The sequence below is a fragment of the Carcharhinus amblyrhynchos genome, chromosome 26 (assembly GCF_965287045.1).
Source record: "Carcharhinus amblyrhynchos chromosome 26, sCarAmb.v2.hapA, whole genome shotgun sequence".
Classification (NCBI taxonomy): Eukaryota; Metazoa; Chordata; class Chondrichthyes; order Carcharhiniformes; family Carcharhinidae; genus Carcharhinus; species Carcharhinus amblyrhynchos.
Window position 1 is genome coordinate 29,843,120 of NC_137349.1, and position 19,368 is coordinate 29,862,487.

The 19,368-nt window shown below is 43.0% G+C and overlaps 1 protein-coding gene across 3 annotated transcripts in view; it reads left to right on the forward strand.

Moving 5' to 3' along the window:
• atcaya (ATCAY kinesin light chain interacting caytaxin a) overlaps positions 1 to 19,157 on the forward strand; it is a 64,745-nt gene extending 45,588 nt beyond the window's left edge. For all 3 annotated transcript variants that reach the window (XM_080212812.1, XM_080212810.1, XM_080212813.1), the window contains 7 exons: positions 2,574 to 2,705; positions 9,357 to 9,443; positions 10,568 to 10,666; positions 13,787 to 13,822; positions 14,603 to 14,638; positions 14,856 to 14,888; positions 17,347 to 19,157. In XM_080212812.1, coding sequence (XP_080068938.1) covers positions 2,574 to 2,705; positions 9,357 to 9,443; positions 10,568 to 10,666; positions 13,787 to 13,822; positions 14,603 to 14,638; positions 14,856 to 14,886 — 421 coding nt within the window. In that variant the 3' untranslated portion in view covers positions 14,887 to 14,888; positions 17,347 to 19,157. The remainder of the gene's footprint in view (positions 1 to 2,573; positions 2,706 to 9,356; positions 9,444 to 10,567; positions 10,667 to 13,786; positions 13,823 to 14,602; positions 14,639 to 14,855; positions 14,889 to 17,346) is intronic.
• Positions 19,158 to 19,368: the final 211 nt, after the last annotated feature.

Genomic DNA, 19,368 nt, shown 5'->3' on the forward strand with positions numbered 1-19,368 from the left:
TAGAGTGAAGGGAGGGCAATTGGGGGCCCCCCAGAGGGTTGGCACCAGGGGGATGACCCTTGGACATTGGCACCATGGCAGTGCCAGCCTGGGCCCCCTGGCAATTCCCAAAAAGGCAAAGAAACAACTCTCAGAGTCACCTTCGCACTGCTGATCAGGCATGGGGCAATACCAAGAGGGCGAGGCCTGATGGGGGCAGGCTTTGATGGGGTGGAGCTGCTGGAGACAATTGGTGGGGGTGGCAGTTCTGCTGCCACTCTGCATACAGATTGCGAGCAGAGGGAGGGAGGCCAATGATCAGGGCTGGCCATTGGGGTCGGTGGGGGGGGTGGGATGTGTGGGGAGGTTCGGCCTGCGAACAATGCACTGAGTGCCTTGCTAGGCCATTTCAGAGGGAACTACATTGATGTGAGTCTAGAGTTACACGTAGGCCAGACTAGGTAAGGACGGCAGATTTCCTTACCTAAAGAAATCCTTTGTGAATCAAATGGCATTTAATAACAGTCGCTGATGGTTGCTATTACTGAGAGTGGCTTTATAATTTCAGATGTATTAATTGAATATAAATTTCATCGGCTGCTGTAGTGGGATTTGAACCTGTCCTCCTACAGCATGAGCCTGGACTTCTGAATGACCATTAGCGCAACATCATCAGCTCTCCTTAAATCTAATATAAAGTAAGCTAGCATTGGGTCTGGGTAAGGGACCTGGGTGGTTGGCAGAATCGAGTCACAGAAGCAGTGGGTGGGTGTCATGAATAAAGTGAGCTTGGACAGAGCATCTGGAGAGATGGATTCAGGAGGGATATGAAGACAGCCTGCTGCGAGGGTTAGTTCAGTGGTCAAGAAGGCAGCAGAGGCAGCTGAACTGTTGTTTGTTTGATTCCGTTTTCACGCTGATCCATCAGGAGATTCCCTAGTGTTTTAATCTTATTGAAAACGGATGACTCACTGCTGCAATTGTATCATGTAGGTTGAATATTAAACGTTAATCTGTAATAATTTGTTCAAATGTCACTAATACATTCACCGTTTCTTGTCTTTTGTGACTGACATTTCCGACAGTAACTGTACAGCTCTGCCAGGTCTTCGACATTCTGGGTGTGAGAGGGGAGAGGAACTGGTGATGCAGACAGTGGGAAATTGTCATTTCACCTCAGGGATTTAGGTTAAAATCCTCTGGCAGTTGGATAACAATCACCTCGAGTCTCACACAGCAAAGCCACCCAATAGCTGCAGATTGGGGTCTGAACTAAGTTGTTGGACCTGGGTGAGGAGACAGCAGCCTCACTAAAATAAAAGCAAAATACAGCTAGTGCTGGAAATCTGAAATAAAACAAAAAATGCTGGAAAAACTCAGCAGGTCTGGCAGCATCAATGAAGAGAGAAACAGGGTTACTGTTTTGAGTTCCTATGACTCTTCTACAGAACTTCCTGCTCACTATTGGAATCATAGAATTCTACAGTGTAGAAGGAGGCCATTTGGCTCATTGAGTCTTCACTGGCCACAATCCCACCCAGACCCTATCCCCATAGCTAGTGCCACTGACACTAAGGGACAATTTAGCATGGCCAATTCACTTAACCTGCACATCTTTGGGTAGGAGAGCAGGTTGGTTAGAATGTTGTTAAGAGAGGGTAGAAAGTGGATATGTTTAGGGAAGGAATCTAAAAGCATAGGGACAACTGCCAGTAGTGGCCATTGATAACTGAGCACTCAATTTATTTGCCAAATCAAAACCATGAGCAAACTATCCACCAATTCCCCACAAGCAACATTGACTAAACTTCAAAAGTAATATATTGTTGATGCATCTGTGTGAAAGACAATAATTAGAACTTGAGTTTGTTCCTCTGTGACTCCCCCAAACCCCAGTTAAACATCCTGTTGTAATGTGCTGCCTAAAGTTTATTTATTAGTGTCACAAGTAGCCTTACATTAACACTGTAATGAAATTACTGTGAAAATCCCCTAATCGCCACACTCCGATACCTGTTTGGGTACACTGAGGGAGAACTTAGCATGGTCAACGCACCCAACCAGCATGTCTTTCGGACTGTGGGAGGTAACCGAAGCACTTGGAGAAAACGCACGCAGACACGGGGAGAACATGCAGAATCCGCACAGACAGTGACCCAAGCCGGGACTCAAACCCAGGTTCCTGGCGCTGTGAGGCAGCAGTGCTAACCACTGTGCCACTGTGTTGCCCCAACTTACACTGACATATGAAGAATTGATATTGGAGATGAGCTGCCAGAGGGCTGATGGTGTCTGCAGTAGCAGACATTAACCAGAGAAAATTAAGAATAAAGTTAACACCTTAGATTCTGTCACAGTGACCCAGCTGAATGTTATAAGAACGTAGAATTCGTAACAGGATTGAGGTTGATGACTTTAGTTTTACTATTGCTTAGATAAAGGAAATAGCAGTTCATCCATTAGATGAATGTTGAATGAGTGGTCTTGACAACTCAGGGGAATTGGAGCTGTTGAGAGAATTAATAGAGAGGAAGGAACTTGCTGAGTATGTGGAAGATGATCTCACATGTGCTGTTTCATTCTCTGTCTCTCAGGTACGTGATCAGCATCTTGGAGCTACTGGTTGCTGAAGACTACATGATCGTGTACCTGAATGGGGCCACTCCTCGCAGGAGGATGCCAGGCCTGGGTTGGCTGAAGAAGTGTTATCAGATGATAGACAGGAGGTAGGTTCAGAGAAACGGGCCATTGCAGCAGTTTGATATCTGGCTGCGGATATAAACGTCTTCAGTCTCTTGCTGTCCTCCTCTAAATCCAATGAGTCCTGTTTCGAACCAATCATTCAGGTTGCGGGCAGTCGGACTCTGGGCTGTAGGATTGTGGGTGAATAATGTGGATTGAGGCAGGATTTTTAAAATTAAGTCTTGGGATGACATTATCACTGGCTAGGCCAGCTTTTATTGCCAATCTCTCTTTGCCCTTGAAAAAGTGTTGGTGAGAACCTCCTCGAACTGTTACAATCCATAGTGTGCAGGTACACCCACAGTGCTGTTAGGAAGGGAGATCCACAACTTGACCCAGTGACAGTAAAGAAACAGTGATCTTGTTCCAAATCAGGATGGTGTGTAACTTGCAAGGAAATTTGCAGCTAATGATGCTCTTATGTGTCTGCTGCAATTATAGAGGTTGAGTTTGAATGATCTTTTGGTGAGTTGCTGCAATGTAAATGTTACATTCTGCTGCTGGTGTCCTGGTGGTGTGGGAATGAATTTTAAAGATAGTGATGTGACTCTGATCAAGCTTTGTCCCAGATGTTGTTGAACTTCTTGAATGTTGTTGGAGCTGCACTCATTCAGGCAAGTGGGGGGTATTCCATCACACTCCTGACTTGTTCCTTCTGGACAGGCTTTGGGGAGTCAGGTGAATTACTCACCACAGGATTCCTAGCCTCTGGCAAGCTGAGGAAGGGCAGGAGGTGGTAACCAGCAGGGGGTTTAGTTGCCTATATTTAACTTGATGTCATGAGACCTCATGGCGTCCGAAAGCAATGTTCAGGGCTCCCAAAGCCACTCTCTCATGACTCTATGCCACTGAGCTGTCACCTCTAGTGTGTCTGTCAGGTCAGAGGGACATACCCAGGAATAGTAATGAAGGATCTAGGACATTGCTGTAATGTATGATTCGATGAGTATGACCATGTCAGGCTATTGCTCGACTAGTCAGCGGTCAGTTGTCTCAATTTTCACACAATGTTTGTGAGGAGGCACTTGCAGGGTCAACTGGACAAGGCCTGTCTTTGTCATTTGCAGTGCCTAGGTCTATGCCAGGCAGTCTGTCCACTTTTACTATTACTTACTTACTTGTTTGGTACAGCTGAGTGGCTTGCTAGGCCAATTAAGCGTGCTGTGGCCAACCAGTGCTGGGCGCTATAACAGGGTTGTGGGGATTGTTCTAACCAAACGGCAGTGATCAGAAGCGGACTGCAATGATCTCTGTAAATTTAACTGCAATGTGCACCCTAAGTTAAAGTGCACTAATTTTCTGTAATTGAATTACACCAATCAATACTTAGGATTTGCAGCAATGTTTATGAATGAACTGCACTAATCAATATTAGGGAACTGCATTTATCACTAAATGAATTGCACCAGTCGATGTAAATGGATAACACTGATCAGTATAAGAAGATTCACACTATTGAAATAAGGACATGGGACAAAAAATAAGTGTAAATTAGAAGATCTACCTTCACAAAAAGAGCAATAAAAGCCTGCAGTAACCTGTCAGGATGTGGAGATGCCGGCGTTGGACTGGGGTAAATACAATAAGAAGTCTCACAACACCAGGTTTATTTGGTAGACCAGAACTCTCCACTCACCTGTCGAAGGGTCAGAGGCCCGAAAGCTAGTGGCTTTTGCTACCAAATAAACCTGTTGGACATTAACCTGGTGTTGTGAGACTTCTTACTGTGGTAACCTGTCAGACCAGGGAACTGAGGCAAAGGTACTCAAAAAACATAGTTGGATTTTAAGGTGATGAAAGCTAGGTGTTACAGACTGGGGAGAGATGTGGGATATTTTCCTCTTTCTCCCCCTTCTCAACTGACCACAACAGAGAGAGTGTTTTAACCCTTCCAGTGCTGCAACGTTTCAGAATAGACAGCAGATTTTAAATCAAAAGGATAAACGCTTATTTTCGCAACATCAGCATTATAATTGCAACAGCGCTCACTCCCCATTAACATAAGACACTCACACACACACACACAAGATGATTTCTAAAGGTATAGCACACACTGGTAACTTTAAAAGAGTTCAAGAATCACTATTTCACTGATTCTTCAGGATGGTAGTTGGAAATGTTGCAGGCCTGAGAATTCTTTCTTAGTTTACAGACAACAATGAAAGTTGGAAGTTTCTGTTGATAAATTCACAGTGACTTATTACCTGGAATAGTAGGTTCCTGGCTTTCCCTAGATGGAGCTGTTGATGAACTCCTTGCGTGAGGATATATCTCGCTGTTATGTACGAGCATATAAACACACACATTAAGAGCAGAAGTAGACCACTCAACCCCTCGAATGTGTTCTGCTGTTATATGAAATCTGATTGTGGCCTAACTTTCCCATCTACCCAATAATAACCTTTGATTCTTGTCAATCAAGAATCTAACTAATGCAACCTTAAAAATACTTAATGACCCTGCATCCACCATTTCCTGAGGAAGAGAATTACACAGACCAGTGACCTCCAAGAGAAAGAAATCTCACCTCCAACTTAAATAGGAGGCCCTTTAATTTTAAACTGTGCCCTCTAGTTCTAGTCTCTTCCAAAAACGGAAACATCTCTCAGGATTCATTTTGCCAATTGCCCTCAGAATTCTACATGTTACGAGAAGTATACATTTCATCCCTCTGAATTCCAATGGATACAGCCCAATCTGTCCAGCCTTTCCTCGTAAGATGACCTCTTCATCTCAGCAATCTTCTCTGAAATGCTTCCAATGCTATTATATCCTTTCTCAAGTAAGGAGGCCAAAACTGTACATAGTATTCCAATGTGGTCTCATCAATGCCTTATAGTTATAGCTAAACTTCACTGCTTTTATACTTATAGGCCTCATGCCTCTGCCTATGGCAAATTTTCCAGATATGGTCATTTCTTTTTCTGGGTGAGATAGCTTCCATCTGATATTCATATCCTAAACTGACCCACTAGGCTACCCATGTGGATTAATAAAATATGTTCTATCATAAGCCAGTTTCCATCATTAACAGCATTGATGTCTACATTATCCATGCAATGGGTTGATGGCTATACAATTCGTCACACAATGGAGGATGTTTGCTATTCCACCAACATTCCAGTTGTGAACAGGCTCCTGAAAATCTTTATTATTCATAGAATCATAGAAGACTACAGTGCAGAAAGAGGCCCTTTGGTCCATCGAGTCTGCACCGAACACACTAATCCCTCTAACCTACACATCCCTGGACACTAATGGGCAATTTCTTAGCATGGCCAATCAACCTAACCCGCACATCTTTGGACCATTATTCCATCTTCATGAGGCCAACAACGGAGAAAGATGGTCATAAACACTTGGGTAGGTAGTTTGCATTAATGTACAGAAGGATCACGGCATGCAGGTCCACAGTTCCCTAAAAGTGGCAATGCAGGTGACTAAAGTGATTAAGGAGGTATAAGGCATGCTTGCCTTCATCGGCTGGGCATTGAATACAAGAGTTGGAAAATCATGTTACAGCTGGATAAAACCTTGGTTAGGTCACATTTGGAGTATTGCATGCAGTGCTGGTTGCCGCACTACCAAAAGGACATGGAAGCTTTGGAGACAGTGCGAAGAAGGTTCACCAGGATGTTGCCTGGTCTCGAGGGTGCTGGCTATGAGGAGAGGTTGGATAAATTAGGATTGTTTTCACTGGAAAGACAGAGGCTGAGGGGAAACCTGATAGAGGTCTACAAAATTATGAGAGCCATAGACAGGGTGGATAGTCAGAGGCTTTTTCCCAAGGTGGAGGTGTCAATTACAAGGGGATGCAAGTTCAAGATGAGAGGGGAACGTTTAAGGGAGACGTGCAGAGGAAATTTTTCACACACTGTAGTGGGTGCCTGAAACATACTGCCAGAGGAGGGGGTGCAAGCAGCACATTAGCAACATTTAAGAGGCATCTGGATGGATACAAGAATAGGGAGATAATAGAGGGATACAGACCAAGTAAGGGCAGAAGGTTTTTTTTAGTTTAGTTAGGGCATCATTATCAGCACAGGCTTGGAGCACTGAAGGGCCTGTTCCTGTTTGGAGATCTAATAGAGGTATATAAGATTATGAAGGGTATAGATAGAGTAAACAGTGGTAAGCTTTTTCCTAGGTTGGAAACGCACACTATGAGGGGCCATGGGCTTAGGGTGAGGGGGGGGTGAGGTATAATTCCGATATTAGAGGGAGATTTTTCACACAGAGGGTAGTGGGGGTATGGAATGCTCTGCCAAGCAAGGTGTGGAGGCAGGCACTCTGGAGTTGTTTAGGAGTTACTTAGATAGGCACATGAGCGGGATGGAGATGGAGGGATATAGGAGACTGTTTTAAATAAGATTCAGGAGCCTTGGGATGTCCCTGGGAATCAATTGATTCCTATGGACCTTCCAACATACTTTCTGGCTCACTTGTTTCACTTGGGGATTCCCTTGAATGTTTGTATAAGGATGTGGATGATACTGATGTTTTTCTCTTTTAATCCACAGGTGCTTCGGTTCGCCTTGTTGTCCAACAAGGGGCATACACGCGATGGGTTGTACGAGGGCTGCTCTTGGTTGTTTCGAGAATAGCCTAGTACTTCACGTTGCTAGTGTACACTTAAACTGGACCAGATGCTGGGCAACATGACAGCTCAGTGACTATCACTGTTTGCTGTGAGATACATGGATTTGGGCCAGTGTCTGCGGGAGTTTGCGCATTCTCCCTGTGCTTGTGTGGGTTTTCTCCGGGTGCTCCGGTTTCTTCCCACACCCCAAAGATGTGCTATTAGGCTGATTGGTGTAACAAATTGTCCCTAAATTAGTCTTCCCTCAATGTGGAATGCCATAAGCATTTGCACGGGTCATGAGTGGAGAGGGGACTCATAATGTTAAAATGGCGGCGCAGGCTCGTTGGGCTGAAGGACCTGTTTCCCGGACTGTTTTTGTTCTTTGTTCTTTGTTCTTTGCTGTACTTTTCTTTGTTATTTTGTTTGTTCTAAAATTGTCCATCATGCTCATATATTCACGGTCATATACCAGAAGCATATCACAGGATATTAAAAAGAGATGAGCTAATATTGTCTATCTTCTCTATTTTTCATGTTTTCCAAATCTGTGTTTTAACTTTTATTTTTGACTTGATCTTTGGTTCACAACATGTTTTCTGTGCCTGCTATAATGGCAGCACATGACCAGAGGCTATTTTCATATTGTGGAGAGTAGCCTGTTCATGGGTGGAACTGATCCAATTTAGATTAACAAGACGACAACTGTACTTTTGTTATTGTATCTGAAAAGGCCTTTATTAAGCTCCCATTGTCACATTTAGCACAGTCACAAAAACCCAGAGATATAATGATTGTGCACATTTTGTGCAGTGTGTTTAGCATGCGTTGGTGATGGGTTTGTTTCCAGACCGAGTTACTTATCAAAAGCAGAAAATCCGATTCACAAAAACTGGAACCCTCTGTGGATCTGTCACAAATTCATTCAAGTCAATGACATTTACAGCGCAAGTCTGGGTTCAATTTCAGCTCACCTCCTCTTGTGGCAGCACGGTAGCACAATGAGTAGCACTACTGCCTCACAGTGCCAGGGATCTGGTTCGATTCCCGGCTTGTATCACTGTCTATGCAGAGTCTGCATGTTCTCCCCATGTCTGCGTGGGTTTCTCCAGGAATTCTGATTTCCTCCCGCAGTCAGAAGGACGTGCTGGTTAGGTGCATTGGCCGTGCAAAATTGTCCCTCTGTGTACCTGAACGGGCACCGGAGTGTGGCGATTAGGAGATTTTCACAGCGTTAATGTAAGCTTACTTCTGACCAATAAATAAACTTTACATTATGTATGACCTTAGCAGACTTGCTGTTCATCTGCCTTTTGGGTCTCCATTCATAGCCTGCCCAACTCTGGAATATGGCTTGTGTTAGGATTCTATGCTGTTTCTGCTTCTTCTTCATCTGCTCTCCGATAAAAGTATTAGTTTGGCTCAGTTGGTAGCTTCCTGTGTCAAAAGGCTCTGCTTCCTCCAGAGCACACCATCTAAGCTGTCATTTCAGTGCAGTACTGAGGGAGTGTGGTACTATTAGAGGTGCTGTCTGTCATGTAGGGTCTAAAACCAAGGTTCCATCTGTCTGTTCAGGTGAACATAATAAGTTCCAGTACTATTTGAAGTTGGTCACTGAGTGTTCGGTATCTCCTAGGAAACATTCATTATTCTGCTAACATCACTGTAAAATAGATGACTTTCCAGTTATCCTGTGGGATCTTGTTGTGTGTGAAAAATAGCTACTATGTTTACCTGTAGTGTTGTTTGAGAGACAGGTTGGTACTGTGATATAGCAGTCATTACAGCGACATGGTTGAAGGAAGGACACGATTTGCAACTCAACAGTCCGGGATATAGAATCCTCAGGCGACACAAGGGAGGAGGTAAAATGGGAGAAGCATTGCATTATTAGTTAAGGAGTCAGTTACTGCAATAAGGAGAGATGATATACAAAGTCATCTGTTTTCATTGTCAGTAGATTGCGCCAGATAAGCCAGCTGACCACACTTATTTCTATTTACTTTGTGGTCTTTTGTGAAATTCTTTATTACTATAGACTGTTTTCCGCCTACAGGCTAAGGAAGAACCTGAAGTCGTTAATAATTGTTCACCCATCCTGGTTTATTAGGACTGTGCTGGCAATCTCCAGGCCGTTTATTAGGTAACTACTTATAATTATGGCATATTCTAACCCTTGGGACTACTTGACGCTGTCCATATTAAGCTGACTATAAAATCCTCACCGACATTCACACACTGACTCTGTCAGTAACTGCATAGAATACTGAGCTCCTAAACCAAAGAGAACACATCCAATCTCAGCCTGAATCACAGTCTGGGGATAGGGGGAGGAGGGGTGGGGGGTGGTTGATGGTCCGCTAGAATTATCCTGACACCAGGGAGAGGGATGGGAAAATCAACCAGGATTCCAGCTTCCCATTGCTATCCAGTGTCTCCCACTGGAAAGAGCAGAGCAGGGTTAGCCCAGCACACAATTCTGGTCTCAGGTTTACAGTGAGCTTGTAGTAAATTAGTTCTCTGATGGAAGAGTGTGCTACACAAGTGGGCCTCAGGGGTAACAATGAAGGTTAGTGCACCCAACTCAATCTGACAGAGAGGACATGGACATTGATGTTTGTCCTATTTTTGCTTCACTGATGAAGTTGAGGCCTTTTCAGCAGAAGTAAATCCTAGTGCAGTATCTTCTACTGGGGTAGGGGAGAGAAAGGGCTGGAGAGTCATCAGGGGGATTCAGGCTTCTGGCAGGGTTGAGAGGAATGTTCATCATGGAGAGAAGGCTAGAGGGCTGAGAGTCATCAGAGGACTCAAGCACCGAGGGAGTCATTCGTGAACAACAGGGCTAGAGGAGCTCGGAGAATTGGGGAAGACGGTGGGCAAGTCATCAGGAGCGTAGGCCTGGGGGACATCAGGGAGAGTGAAGCTTTTTGGATCCTTGCGGTTTTCTGCAGCCTCATGCCGTGGTTATGTTGCTGTTCCCTTCACTGCCATGATATCAAGGCAGACAAAGTGAAGGGAGAAAACTGAAACTTTCCCCTTCTGAAGAAAGAGCACCCGTGTATCAACTGGGTCAGTATTCTCAGGATTATCATCAGCTGTATTATCAACATCCTTCAGGAAGACATCAAGCTAGTATCTGGGGCCGAGGGATTGAGGTGTTGTGAAATAAAGATTGTGCTGTCTTGCTCCTGAAGTATTTTGATAATCTCTGGAGTTACCTGTGTGAATGTTTCTTTAATGTGTTTCTGTTCTGTTTTTTTTATTCAGTTTTAAGTTCATGAGTAAGATTCAATATGCTCATACCCTCTCAGAGCTGGAGCAGGCCATTCCCATGGAGCAGGTGCAGATCCCGGAGTGCGTTTTACAGTATGTATCAACACTGGTCAAACTGGGCCAAATGTGGTGCTCAGCAACATTCTCAGCCAAATGTTTTGCACTTGTGTTAAAAAGCTCCTGAAAGTTTCTTCCAGTGGTTCACTCATTAATGCATCGCTCAATGTGAAACTAAATGACAAAGATCAGAAGGTCCCATGTTCAATCCCTAGTCTACATTCATGATCATTTAGAGGAACAGTAAGGAGCCTTATTTGCTTCAGAGCTTGGGCTGGGAAATCGGTGAAGTTTCTCACTCCAAGGCTTGCATTTTCTGCACCTTTTAGGACATGGTCAGAGCTGAGATTGCTGACAAAATGCTGTGGGAAGGGGCTGAGTGGAGTGTCCATCATCTTTCCTTTGCCATTCCATTTTGCCAACAGCAGGAAAGGTGGCAGTCAACCAGTCCCACCCAGAACCCAATTGTGCCACTTAAATGGCCAATTGAGGGCTTTTTCCTGTTTTCATTGGCATTCTACCAGAGCCACAGGGAACTTTGCCACTATTAGGTAAACACTGGTGGCCTCCAAGTGGTCTCTGTGGGAGGGAAAGCCTTCTTTTTGGGCACTGTTCGATCCACAGAGGTGCACAATGGTGGCAATGACTGTCCACAACATCAACGCCATCTGTTCTCAGCAAACCCCCCCTCCCACACCTCCAGGTCTGTTCAAATAGCCTGTTCTGTGCTGCCTCAGAAAGGTCCAGGTGCAAGTGGCTGTCCAGTGACCCCCTGCACTCTGGGATGTTGATTAAGAATGGAGTCAGGTTTAGTTGTGATGCCCCTTTGATCATACTGTAGGTTCTAATGATTCCTGCTGGAAAGTGCCAATGTGTTGACATTGGATACAGGCAAATCAAGGCCCCTACCAGTACTCATTACCTGAGCTAAACTGTGAACATTAGCCTCCTGGTCAGGGTTTTAAAAAAATTGTCCAAATTCTTCTTTTGTTCTAAAGAGGGTCAGTACCTTCAGGAGAAGGTGGAGCGAAGATTGATATGACATTAAGAGTTATTAAATTTATAGAAACATAGAATCCCTGCAGTGCAGAAAGAGGCCATTCGCCATCAAATCTGCACAGAAAACAATCCCTATCTCAGTTTCCCCACATATTTACCATGCTAATCCTCCTGACAGTAAGGGGCAATTTAGCATGGGCAATCAACCTAACCCACACATCTTTGGACTGTGGGAGGAAACTGGAGCACCCAGAGGAAACCCATGCAGACACAGGACGAATATGCAAACTCCACACAGATAGTCCCCAAAGGCCGGAACTGAACCTGGGTCTCTGGCACTGTGAGGCAGCAGTGCTAGCCACTGTGCCACCCATTATATTGTTAGTCAATATATTTTATTTTCCCAATGCATTCTCTCTTACAGCTGATACTTTAGCCTGAATTTTCACTCCCAAGTCAGGAATGCAGAGTCAGAACATTACCTGGCTCCATAGAACCTGACCCAGCAGAAAGTGCGCTCATATCTTTCATGCCAATCCATGACCTCCACCCATTCCCATGGCCCTTTCTAACCCCTAATCCAATTTAGTTCCAACTCATGCCAAGCCAGGCTCACCTTCCTTTGCCCTTATACCCACAATGCCAACTCACCCAGTGTCCACATGGGCAGACCTCAGGATCAATGTTGAGATGAAGTAATGTAAAGTTCTAAGTGTCTATTGCAGACTTTATTTAAAAGAAAATCTCATTCATATAAATCCATTCATTATATTTGCATTCTTTCAACTCTATAATCCTTGAAGAAAGCAAACATCTAAGTGTATAATTCTTTTATAAAGTCAAGCATTACATTTATAGTCACATTTTTAAGTGCTTGAAACTGCCAATCAAATTGTGAAATGAAGGACACCCCACTGTGATAAGTGAAGAATGTGAAATCAGTCATGCAATGCTAATCCAGTAATGGTAACCTGCAGGCTTATGTCAACACATATAGTGAAATAGCAAGCAAGGAGTTTTTTTTTAATAGTTTTTTTGACATTTGACAAGTTTGACAGGTCCTTTTGACAGTTTCTCATGGCAGCTGTCTTGATAGTTTCAATGAGTTTTTGTACTTTTTACACACATTCATGTCCACTTTTAAAATTCTCAAAGGATACCTCACCTCTCCCAAAGGTGCTCCAGGACCATATGCAAAGGGATTCTGCAAGGTTTAGACCTGCTCCTACCAGATCTAATCAGGACATGTCACATTTCCCACTCCTGGCTAATGAAAATTAAACATGACAGGAGGCAGCTGCTGTTTTATACGGGCAGCTGCCTCCACAAAACACATACGCACAACTCCCAACGCAGGCCCACTCCTGCCTCCGCAAAAATGATAGGTGCCATGTTTGGGGCAGGAGACGTCTGTATTATTTCACAATGTTAGAGAGGCTCTCCGTTATTACAAAAATCCAGGCCTTTTACTCTGTTGGTAGTACTTTCAGCTCTGAGTCAAAAGCCCACTGCAGGATATAAATGTAATCAAAGGTGACACTTAATGTTATGTTAATGGAAAGATGCATTGTTTTAAGTGCCATCTTTCAATGGAGGCCTCAATCTTTCTGTTCCACTGGTTTGGTTTGGCTGGACATAGGGCATGGCAGTAAAGTAGTTGTTTTACAGGATTAATAATCCAGGAGATGGATTAATAATCCAGGAAAGTGAGTTCAGATGCCAATATGGCAGCTGGTAGAAATAAAATTGAGTGTGACCTTTTTACTTCACTAATGTCCCCGAGGGAAAGAAACCTTCCATCCTTACTCAGTTCAGCCAACATATGAATTGAGTCCAACATTAATATGGCTGAAACGTAACCTTTGAAGTGGGCAAACAAACCGCTTCCTCAGTGCAACTGGTGATAGTCAATACCTGACAGCCTTACCAGCAACATCCTGAGAATGAACTTAAAAGTGTTCTCTTTGTGTCCTTGCTTAACCAACACCTTCAGAAATATATCCGTTTCAGTGATGTTTTTGCAAGCTTGCTTTATATTAATTAGCTGCTGAATTTACCTGTACAACCACAAGTGACTAGGCTTGAAAGTGATTCTTTGTGTATGGTGATTTGGAAAGATTCAGAGACTTGATAAATCTCAGTCTTTTTATCTTGCAGATTTGAGGAAGAAAGAATCAAAGCGAGAAGACCCAGGTAAATTCTCTGAGCTGCTTTTTTCATTGAACCTCACCTTCCTTTTTTATATATCTTGCGACATTGTCACCTCCAGTAACATAGATAGTTATCTCTTGAACCTGTTCGCTCCATTTCTGTTTGGCTTCCATATTTGTCTGGTTGGTACTGAGTTTTTAGGCATCTTTACCTGTCAGGTGGGTGGATTAAAAACTGCTTCTATGAGGTCCAGTTGTCTGAGAATATTCTCCTCCAATTTTCTCCCCTTATTTTCTGAATCCAGCGAGGAACAGGTTCCACACGATCACTTTTCTAATATCTCACACAAATGGCCTTGTTGTAATAAGCCGAGACACCTCTGGCCGGAACTTTGCCGCCTTGCCCGTCCTGGAAACGGAGCGGACGAGACTTGCAGAATGGGAATCTCCGTTAGCCTCGGGCGGAATTTTACGATCTTGCTTGAGCGAGGTTGTAAAATAAAAATGTCTCAGTGGGCATTTTAAACGTGACAGTGAATTGCCAGTGTGTGCACACAACCCAAGCTGATCCTGACCTACACCCTAAGACCAGAGTAGCAGAGGTCACTATGCAGTAGGCAAGGTGGGTGGAGAATTTAGCCTGTCAATCTCAAGAGATAGAGTGGAAGGGATTTTATTAACTGTGTATTTTCTAGCTGCAGGGGATCACATGGTCTCAGAGAACGGGCCAGAATTACTGATATAATGGGTTCATCAGTGACTGTCCTATCCAGCAAGACAGCAATTCCATTTAATAAGAATATTCTTTGCATTTTTTTTACAGGACAGAAGATGGTCAATCTGTGATTGAGAAAAACAGGTGATTATAACGAAATAAAGAATGTAGATTTTTCACACAATCTCTGCGGAAACAGTAAGTTATCTGAAATGTAATTTAAATGGAGCTGGTATGAAGCAAAAATAACACCAAAGAATATTCGGTATCTGACAGAGAAAAATAACAGTGCAGATCAGATGGCCCTTTTGTAGCTTGGCAGCGTAGGAGTTAACATAATGTTTTCTTTTCTCCAACTCAGGTCTGGGGCTGCATCTGAAGAGCAGGAATAAAGGTCAGTAACTTGTGGTTCATACATCTGCACTCCTCGCTATCCCGTTCTATCATCAACTGGGAGAAAGGGAGGAAATCGGAACACTTGGAGGAAAGCAGAAAATGTGGATTTATCTAGAGATATAAAATGATTCATATTTACATCCCATCTCTTGTAGCCTGAAACCTCAGCCTCCCTATTAAATTTAAACCCTTACACTAGTGACTACTCTCCTATCATCTCTTAGATCAGTCTGAAGAGTTCTTTGCATGTCTTGCCTTACCTCTGGACTTGATTTCCCCAGTGCTGTCCTTAAATCCCAGCTATAATGCACTGATCCTGACATGCAGCAAGCCCTATTTACCCCTCACTCTTATCCTCACTGATTTACATTGTCTCTTGCTTTCTGCCATTGCTGTACTGAATTTAAAATCCTCACCTTCAGATCTCTCCCCAGTCTTACTGCATCCTGTCTGTGCAAACTCTTCCTCAGTCCTCTGACTCTGTACTTTTCAGTGCCTCCTCCCTTTACGTCACTACAATAATGAATTATTCAGAAACCTTAGCCCTGCTCTTTGAAACACTCTCCACAAACCCATCTGCCTCACTCCTTTTCCTTTTGTTTCTTTGTCAAAGCCCATCTGTTTCTCAAATTTTGTTTCCCCCCTCCTACCCTTCTCATTGTAGCTCAAAACCCAATCCTTCTCCTGCTTTGGCCCTTCATGTTTGGAGCACCTTCAGATGTTTTCTAACCTCCGTATTTTATATAAATTGTTATTAAGTGAGATTTCCCAGATTTTAGAGTTGTGAGAATTGATACAGATTTAGTATTTTCTAAATTTTATTCTCAATCCTACATTCTTCTATTAGTCACTTTAATTTTCAGTTGTTTCAAGTTGATAAGAATTCTTGGCAATATTACAAGTGCTGTGGAGAGATGTAATCCTGCAGTACTTAGTCTGACCAGCAAGGGTCAGTTAATCACAAAGCAACTGTTCTGAATCTCAGCGTACTCAGGTTGTTGAAATTGGTTACTGTTCAACACCTGTAATTCCCTCTCCCTCCACCTGTGTCCTGATACAGTGCCTCCCTTGTTGCTTCTCTGTTCTATAGCTCATTGAGAGAAAGGCAGAGGGAAATTCCCTTTGATTTTCTCAATCAAGGAGAAAAGCTGTTCCCTTTCGTGGTGGATCTTAAACTGTGTCTGAAAGGAGGAGGAAATTCTGAGTTGTAACCTTGTGACCCATTAAGTCACTGCCTTGTACCCCCTTACCCACTGCCGTGTACCCCCTTACCCACTGCTGTGTACCCTCTTATTCACTGCCCTGTACCCCCTTATTCACTGCCCTGTGTCCCCTCACTCACTGCCCTGCACCAATGTACATCTCCTGTCAGAGGTACATCAATGCAAATCTAAGAATCAAAATTTTCCTTATCTAATCTGCATGGCCGTATCTGAGGGAAAATTAGATAAATACAAGATGGGGAAAGGAATAGAAGGATATTTTGATAGGAAGAGGGGAAGTAAGATGGAAGGAGGCATGGCACCTGTATTTGGGTTCAATGGCCTGTGTCTATGTTTTAAGCTCTGTGTAATCACATCAGCACAATTTCTAAAGTCTGAAGATCAGAACCAAACATTTAAATTGCTTTTCAAAAACATTTTAAAATATGTAATCTTTCTGAGAACAAAATTATTCCAAATTAAAAATAAAATTTTAACTTTGAGCAAATTACAAGTTAGAGGGACAATTTAAAGTAAAGCCCTACAGTCACAGTAATACATGGCAAAAAGAATGGGCACAGATTAGTGTAAAAAACTTGGTGATCTTACTGTTCTAAACCCACACATGTCCCTTCTATCCTGTCCAGTGCTTTTTGCTGGGGCGCAGATGTCATGTATTCTGTCTGACCTATGGTACCTCATTAATGTGACCCCTGTTTACGTATGAACCCAGAAAGAAGTCTCACAACACCAGCTTAAAGTCCAACAGGTTTATTTGTACCAAACACCACAAGTTTTCAGAACATGCTGTTCCTTCATCAGGTGGGTGGGAGTTCACATATGTATGAACCCAGACAGTGAGTGGAACCAGGGTATTCCACTGTGCGGGCGTCACTGCTACCTACCTCTACTACACCACAGTAGACTACAATCCTACCTCTACTTAATATCTACTTCCATTCATTTCCCAACAGAAGTTACTTCATTGTGATAATGGACAGGACTGGTGCCTCATTGTTCCCATCGTCAGCTAGGGGGATACCAATGAAATGAAGAATGTGGGAAATGGGAAACTGGTTCATTTTGGTCCCTCTATTGGAATTGTTTTAGTCTATATAGCAATGAGTTGCTATTAAGGCATCTGGGAAATTCATACATGAAATATTGAAGTTCAAATTTAAACAGAGGAATTCAATAAGGATTGTTGTAATAACAAGAATATTGACCAAAAATTTCAATATCTTTCTGTTTTAGGAAGTTAAGAATCTTCACATCAAAGGCTGGAATTCAGAGAACACTGGGATGAAGTTTGTGACAAGAAAGTTCTTTTGAAATAATGTGACTGAGGCTGATGGTTATAAAAACTTGACTTTCACTCTCTGCCACTGATTCCAGGATTCAGGCAGCATGCACTGGGCCCCGAGTTCATCTGAACTCAAGTTGCCATTATTTAGGCTGTTTTAAAAAGGCATGGGGCTTCCAAAGTCACAGAACTTCATGAAAATTATATGGGATATGGTCATAATTCTATTGCCAAATGGATACCCTTTGTCTGGACTTTTGGGGAATCATTTAAAACCTCATGTTCCTTACCTGATTCCTGAAGCATTGACATAGCTGTACTATGGGCTCCATGGGTTACGATCTCTCTCCAGCACTTCAACCATGGCCACTCTTCATTATCGCAGGCTTCAGGAAATCTGCTGTGGAGGTATCACTCCCCAAGTTCACTTCTCTCCTCTGATGACACTCCATGCACCTGCTTTATTACAGGAGTGACTGAATAAAAACCCCTGCATGTTTGAAGGCTCTAAAGTTTCCAGGTGGAGTACACTCCAAATACTCCCTTCCCCTTTGTTAAAAGGATTCTCTATCTTTTGCATTAGTTCAGAGATTCCAGAGATAGCTGGTCTGCAAAGGTCATATTGCTAAATTGAGTTTTGGAGTTGAATAAGAATACATTTGATCCATAATTATTCAAGGTCAATATTGGTGCACCAGGTGGAACATTTGTTCCATTATCCTGATAAGTATTGAATAGAAAATGTTTAAACTGCAGGAAATCATGACCAATGCCTCATTTAACTTGCAGAGATCCAAGAAGTTTTAGGATTCTGCTATGGGCACAAAGTTATCAGATTACAATTAATATAAAATGCTCCCCCTGATGTTGAGTTAGTGTCTCTAGTGCGACAAGGAAGGTCTCAGTTTCATTCCATAGCTTGTGTTCATTTGGCTGATTCCAGCCACAGATGCAATAAAGGAGCATTGCAATTGGATTTGTGGTGTAAATTGGGAGTGGGTTTGGGGCATGGGAGATAGAGGGAGGCAGTATGTCATATGTCCCAGTCCCAATCACAGTCCAGTAACCCCTACAAGCAAGTGTCTGGGGAGTTAGGGGAAGAAGAGAGTCCACCTTGACTGTGATGTCATCGATAATCAAGGGAAAGGTGCAAAAGGATGATCACGGTCCATGAAACCTGTTTTACAGCAAGGGTCAGTGCTTTGAGAAGAAGGAGGAGGAATCATTAGATGGAAAACCCACAGGAATACTGTTTCACTGGATCAGTGAGGTGAGAGTGACAGACAGGGATGTCTGGAAATGGACCTGCTGTAGAGGCAGAGAGTGACCTAACTGACAATCATATTTGTCAAATGAGTTGGAGAAATGCCCAATTGATGGGTCAGTTACTGCAAGTATTTTGTTTGTTCAATAATTCTAGTTGTAATCATTGTTCACAGTTAATACTTTGAATGTATTTACATGTACGGTTTTAAAGCATTTTTTGATTTGGTTTTTCACCCTCTCTCATTTTTCACAATTGTCGACTTAAACGAGCTGATTTAAAATGCTTGCTCCCTCAGCAGCAGTGTGAACAGTCCAGTGTGTCATTAACAGCTGCAAACACTGTCAAACTTGCTGGAAGTATTTGTACCACATTGTAACTTTTAAGACAGCACCTTGATAATCCTTTGCCTGTTGTCTCTACTGGAATTTTTAGTGGAAAATGCTTGTGAAACCCCCTTGAGATTCTTATTGAACATCTTACTGTCAAATTCTTTCACATCAGTGTATTTTCAATGTCTGTCAATGGCTTTGCTAAGGAACACCTGTGGTTTTCCCAGAAATGGTGCGATTCTGCTCTGGGGAAGAGGCAAAAGCCAAAATAATGAGTGGCTACTTTAACGCTTAACACAAAAACAAAATACTGCGGATACTGGACAGTTAAAATGAAAAACAGAGAAAATGCTGGAAATACACAGCATGTCCGACAA